Source organism: Penaeus monodon, chromosome 21 (genome assembly GCF_015228065.2).
Source record: "Penaeus monodon isolate SGIC_2016 chromosome 21, NSTDA_Pmon_1, whole genome shotgun sequence".
Classification (NCBI taxonomy): domain Eukaryota; kingdom Metazoa; phylum Arthropoda; class Malacostraca; order Decapoda; family Penaeidae; genus Penaeus; species Penaeus monodon.
In genome coordinates, this window is record NC_051406.1 from 40,498,106 (window position 1) to 40,504,600 (window position 6,495).

General features: G+C 32.3%; 1 protein-coding gene across 1 annotated transcript in view; it reads left to right on the top strand.

Annotated features, from left to right (window-relative positions):
* The window catches only part of LOC119586489 (leishmanolysin-like peptidase), a gene marked incomplete at its 5' end in the record, with an annotated part of 14,738 nt that extends 8,404 nt beyond the window's left edge, over window positions 1-6,334 (top strand). Inside the window, 6 exon segments of the mRNA XM_037935227.1 lie at window positions 344-531; window positions 757-889; window positions 1,129-1,288; window positions 1,482-1,684; window positions 1,932-2,012; window positions 2,179-6,334. Coding sequence (XP_037791155.1) covers window positions 344-531; window positions 757-889; window positions 1,129-1,288; window positions 1,482-1,684; window positions 1,932-2,012; window positions 2,179-2,349 — 936 coding nt within the window.
* Window positions 6,335-6,495: the final 161 nt, after the last annotated feature.

Below are 6,495 nucleotides of genomic sequence, written 5' to 3' on the forward strand. Positions count from 1 at the left end.
AATTATCATGCATTTTGTAGTATAATGGCATTATTCGAGTTTATAATGGAGCTACTTGTCATCAGGATCAAAGTTTTGTGGCCGTTTCATATGCCCTACATGTTTAAAGAGATGACTGAGTGTAAGATTACTACTACATTTAGTGTTTTTGTTATATTGTTTTGCTTAAGGAAGTATTGTTACAACAGATAGAAAACTAGATTCTGATAGATACATGATAGGTAATCTCTAACACATTTTGCAATTACTTCTTTCAAAATAGGAAAAAGGAGAGTATAGAAATAACCATTATGAACTTTGTAGTAAAAGTTTTTATAATTTACCCACCCTTTATTCTCCACAGAATGAAGCAATGACGGGTACACACACTCAGAATCCAGTCTATTCAAGAATCACACTTGCTCTGATGGAAGACACGGGGTGGTATAGAGCAAACTACCACCTTGCTCAGCCTCTCAAGTGGGGGCGGCACCTCGGCTGCACCTTTGCAATGAGTAGTTGCAAAGAGTACATGGAAGAACAAACTAAGAAGTGGGTTGAGTTTTTCTTTTCTTTTCTTTTTGTTTTGAGAATAAGCTATGTGTGTAAGTGTGCATGTTAGTGACATTTCAGTGAAAACTTCAATGGAAAGTCAAAGATTTTATTTTTACTAGTTTGTAAATGAGGTGTTATTTCATGATATTATAATATGCACTTGGTAATTTTATTGATTTGAATAAAGGTTAAGTTTAAATCAAATATTTTTTCCTCAAACAGGGGGAAAAGCATACATCCTTTTTGCAACAAAGTCAAAAGGGATCCACTGGAGACAGATTGCACTGAAGACAGAAGCTCAGTTGCTTTATGCAACTTGATAGAACATAAAAATCAGTTACCACCACATTATCAGGTTAGTAATAACTTAATAATTTCATGATTTACTGTGAGTAATGTTAAATTTCAGTTCTAATTAATCAATCTGAAAAGTTTTCTGCACCACCATTTGAAAGTCATGCAATAATAAGACTATATGGTTTATTATTAAAAGACATTCTAAGAATTATTTATATGAAAAATTGCTAGTATTATTGCTGTACTTTTATGTAGTTAATCAAATAATAAAAGCAACTTTTTCTTCTTGATCCCAAGAACTTTGGTGCAATCCCACACGTACCCTTGCATAAAGTGGGTCATTATGGAGGCTCAGTGGCTCTGGCCGACTACTGCCCTTACATCCAGGAGTTCACATGGAAGAGCAAGGACGTTATTATCCGAGGATCTCACTGCCAGTTTGGTGAAAACAGTCCAGGTTTGTGCTGAAAAAAAATCAGTTGTTTGGTATGGCTATGAGAATGAAGAGACTGAATGATCTGTAGGACTAATTGCAAAGATTTTCATGTTTTTTAAGATGTGAGTTTGTAGGGCTGTTATTTTTGTGTTTATGCTCCAATTCTATCATTTACAGGATGAATTTTATAACATTTCATTATTTTGACTTCCAGATCCAGAGAGAAACTTTGCTTTAGAGTCTTACACAAGGGATAGTAAATGTTTCAACCAGCAGAAAGAGTGGACAGAACGGAAGTGTTATAGCATACGTCAGTGGCAGCACTGGGGTTCTGGTTGCTATCAGTACATGTGTGTTGATGGCAGATTACACATCATCGTTGCAAATCATACTTACACGTGCTATCATGCAAATCAGGTATGTTGACATGGGGGTAATGAATTTTGTGTAGCTGAACCTCAATTTCACCCTTTATAGCTACGGCATTCAACATCGTTTATTTTAATAAATAGCTCACTTTTGTCATGCTGATTAATATGCTGCACTACAAAGTAACATTTTATTACTCTTTATAGATCATTTGAAAAATAGTACTGAATTGGCTGCTCCATACACACATTGTTAAAAAGCAGTAACAAATGCATTACACTTTCTATAATTTCAGGTCATAACAATATCCATCTTCCAAAATGGGTGGCTGCATGAAGGTGCCATCATATGTCCTCCTTGTGAAGAAATTTGTGAGGTAAGAAATAATCTGCTGTTGATTTATGGAGGACTATTAAATGCAATAATTCTCTGAGACACTCGTTCACTTTCTGTGTGACAGAAGCCTCTCTTTGGCAAAAAAAAAAAATGTAGATGAACAGCAAGAATTTGTAACTATTACTAAATTTGTTTCCATTTTGCAGGAGGATGACATGGTCTGCAAGAGAGGGACAGAGCCTCCCCCATCAGCTGATTATTATCGAGATCAGCTGTTATGCAAAGGCACTAACTTGCAAGTCCTACAGTCATTAATAGTACTTCCTATTTTGTGTCATATGTTCCAAATGTACATCTATTATTCATTGAGATTCTGACCATAGATCCAGTAGTTTATTGTATCTAGTTTTTTTTTCATTCATTCCCTTTAAACCACTTCATATACCATGTCATAACTGTTACAACCATTAGGTATAGTATCTTTGATATGTATGTACAGTATAGCATATTGTACTTTCATTGTAAGTAAAAAGAAAAAAAAAGTAATTGTGATTTATAATGTAATGTTTCATAAATGGATATGAAAGCATAGAATGACGTCTAGTGCTAGAACAGGTGATAGATATTCTAGCAGTTGGAAAGTTATGCGTGAGTTGCAGAAGAAGCAATTGGTCAGGCAGTATTATTTGTCATTTCACTTTAGAATGATTCTCATGAAATGTTGGACATCATCTTTTGTATGGGATCACTCTTGTTCACTGTAGCATTAGTGTTATCATCATTATTTCTCACATTCCCATGATATTTTTGCATATCCTCATCATTCCATCCATTTTGAATGTAGTGCATTACATTTGTAAAAATGCCATTCTTTAAGCCCTTTTAATTTCACTCTTCATTTTTATTCACTGTTTAGTGGTTTTCTTGCCATTAGGAAGTGATTTATTTTTTGTAAATATATCACTATTATATATGCTTTAGATTTTGAGGTTATGTCTGTTTCTCTTCTTTTAACATCAGCAAATCCTATGGATTTGCTTATGCATTAGGTCTATGTAATAAATAAAATTCTTTGGTAAATGAAATCCAGACGTATCGTCACGTAACTTCATAAGGTCACGAAACAAGGGAAATCAGAGGCAATGTTAACAGGCTCAGTAGAGAGTGAAGTGGTCATATATATCTCAACTCTTCATTAGGAAATCAACTTTGCGAACTTAGAAATGTTGTGCTGATCTGTACATATTAGGAGCCTGCAACCTGATGCTGGTGCCTGAAAAAGGAACAGTTATTGTGCGCTGTGATAATTATTAGGTGATAATGTAGTCTGCAGATTTCCTTTAAATTGTAGACAGCTATGCACAAGAATTTTTTGTGCATCAGAATACCTCACAAATGTACAATAGAGGTTTTGGAAGAGAACTGATTTGCTAAGCGCAAAGTGTTACATACTGAAGCGGTAATTTAGCAGCTGGTTAAATAGGTAACAGACACAAAACCTTAGAACATATGCTCAAGTGTTACTTTAATGTTCTGTTGCAAACCAGGTCCTTGAAGTGAAGCTATTATATTTTTCTCACATGAGGTTGTCAACATTAGTTCATGCCTGTTACCTTATTGATGTGGCCTCTTTGAATTCCTTGTCCTTTTGAAATGATACTGAAAAAGTCACAGAGAGATGTGATATGCATTCACTTATTTATGATAATAAGATCATGTTTTTTGTGAATATAATAGATGGATTTTTTTTTATATGTATTCTTAATTGTCTGTGATAATTATGTAAAAAACTTGTAATTTTTGTTACAAGAGGGAGGAACTATGAATAGAAAATGGTTAAGTTAAATGAATAATTATCAAGAATATCTTTAACTACAATATCAATCTTCGTTTTCTCCATCTTAACAATACTTAAGAAAACACAGTGCTTTGGTTCTAAAATAAACTTGATACAGTATCAAGTTTATAGTCATGGCATATAGAAAGAACTGTAATTACATTTGATAATAAGGTCACTTTCAAGAGTGAAAATTTTGCTTTTTTTTCCCACAAACAAAATCCACAGACCTAAAGATACACTATTTTTCTCTCATCTTTTTAATTTAGTTCTTTATTTTCCTACTTTGCTATTTCATTGATGATTTGCAAGAAATTCTGAAAGCAGAAAAGCCATACATATATTTTCTTAATTTGAATAAGGGCAATTATTAATTACATTACTTTTTAGTGTAATGTATTTTTTTTTTCCTTGTCAAGAATTTAGCATACATTTTTTTGTAAAAGCAGCAAGACAATCACAAAAGCTTATGATAAAGTAAAGACTATGTTAAATATAAAGGTAGGGATCATGAATATATTAGTGGTTTTGTGGTTTTGGAAATATTGTCATGTGAAGAAGATATGCCTAAAAAATATACTTTTTTTTTATAGAAGTCATGTAATGAAAATATTTATTCCATAGATCATTTAACATTATTACATCCTACTCATGTTCAAAATTTATGTTTTGATGATCTACATTCTTGACTCTGAATTGCTTTTCTAGCTGAAAATGTTTAAGTAAACCACTGTACACTTGTGCATTTCATTAAATATTCATTCTGAGCTTTGTGTGGTCAAATAATTTAAGAATGAGCTGCATAACAGTTTGCCAAATATAAAATGTACAGCTTTTTTTATTTAAGGGCTTTACAAGTGTCATGAGAGTATATAATAGGAAAGAGAAAATAGAAGGTTTACATTACTTTAGAGCATATATTTTTAAAAGCAGTTACTGGTGATGAATGGAAAACAAAAGCCAGAGATAAGACTGTGAAGATGAATTTTTAGGAAGTCTCAGGGTTGAACTCTTTGTGTGTTATCATGGCAGTGTTTCCTTTATACTAATAGTGCAGTTTTATCATTGCCTTTGTCTTGTCATTATTACTTCCTTTTTATTAGTGAAATTATGTAGAAAAGATAAAAACAGATTTTTTTATATATATATAACTGAAAAGCGCATTCATTGGGGAAAAAAAATAATGACCAGATAATAACGACCAGCTGCAAACAAAGGCACTGGCAAAGTTATATACATTTTAATTTTGATATGGTTCCAGATTGTATCACATTACCTTTCCAGATTTATGCAAAATGGTATTTGAGATCAAATTATGTTGGACATTAGGTTCATATATGAATGATTAACAAAACTAATGAATTACTGTATGTTCATCACTAGGACTCCTTTGCCCTTAAGAGTGTATGAAGAAGGCTAAATCTAGTCTGAAATTATCTCTGAAAAGCATCCCGTCCTTCAGTGGAACATTCTCCTCCCTGCTCTGCCACATTCAGGTTATTTAGACATAGGTTTAGTGGGGGAATCACAGAATGCAGAAGACTGTGATTCTTCCATACATGTTTTATGAGGAATCACACACTACTTATCCAACATGTGTTTGGGATTTTCCTCAAAGCTTTTTAGTGGAGAATCAAGGATGACTTATCCTACATCCTCAATGATTTTCCTGGGAGGCTTTGAGGAGAACCACAGATTACTTACATTACATACTGCTGTGAATTCTTCTCCTTTATATTTAAAGGGGAATCACTGACACTTTACATACTACTGTGATCTTCCTCATGGGTTTTTAAGGGAATCACATCCATACTCCTGTGATTTTCCCTAAGTATTTTTAAAATCCACTTCAAGAAATCTAGGTAATAATTATTTAGTACAGTATTAGTGCTATTGTCCATTTATGTATTTTGTTGTATATGTGCAATTACTATCATGGAAAGTAATGTGATGTGATACATCATTTTAAGTTTTATGCTGTTAGGCCATAAAAGCTACAGAAAGTTTGTGATATATATGAGGACATACTGTGTCTTCTTCCTTGCTCTTTGTCCTCATATTTTTTTGTTAGCTCAAAGCCTTAAAATCTTATATTTTAAGCTACTATAAACAACAGTTTGATACAGTAATTGTATGGTCTTTTTTGTATTTAGTGTCCCACCCATGCAATCAAGTGTTTGCCATCCCACAGCGTTAACTTGATAATTACAGTAAAACCTTTTCGTCTCCTGTTATCCAGTGCTTTTATTTATAAATTAAAAAGATTTGCTAGTAGAATAAAGAAATCCTGAAAAAATGAAATACATTTTGATTTTTAAACTATATATATAAAAACCTCAGTGTCAAACACAGTTCTATGTACATGTTTTAGGCTTTGTTTTTATTAATAGAAAAGACATATGATTTGTATGTTTTGTATATATTGTTTGTAATTTATATGTATATGTATTAGTCTTTGTATATATTTTGTAAGTACTTACTGTGTTCAGGAACTGTAAAGGTTGTATATAAACTGATGAGGTGACTGTGTTTTTTTTTAAGTAATCCTTTTTATTTAGAAATAAAAGAAAATTACAGAAGCATATTTTGTTCCATTTTGAAATAAGGACAGTTCCTATTTTATAAAACTAGAATGTTAAAAATGGCCAGATTACAGAGATTTCATCATTATTTACACAAGAGGCAG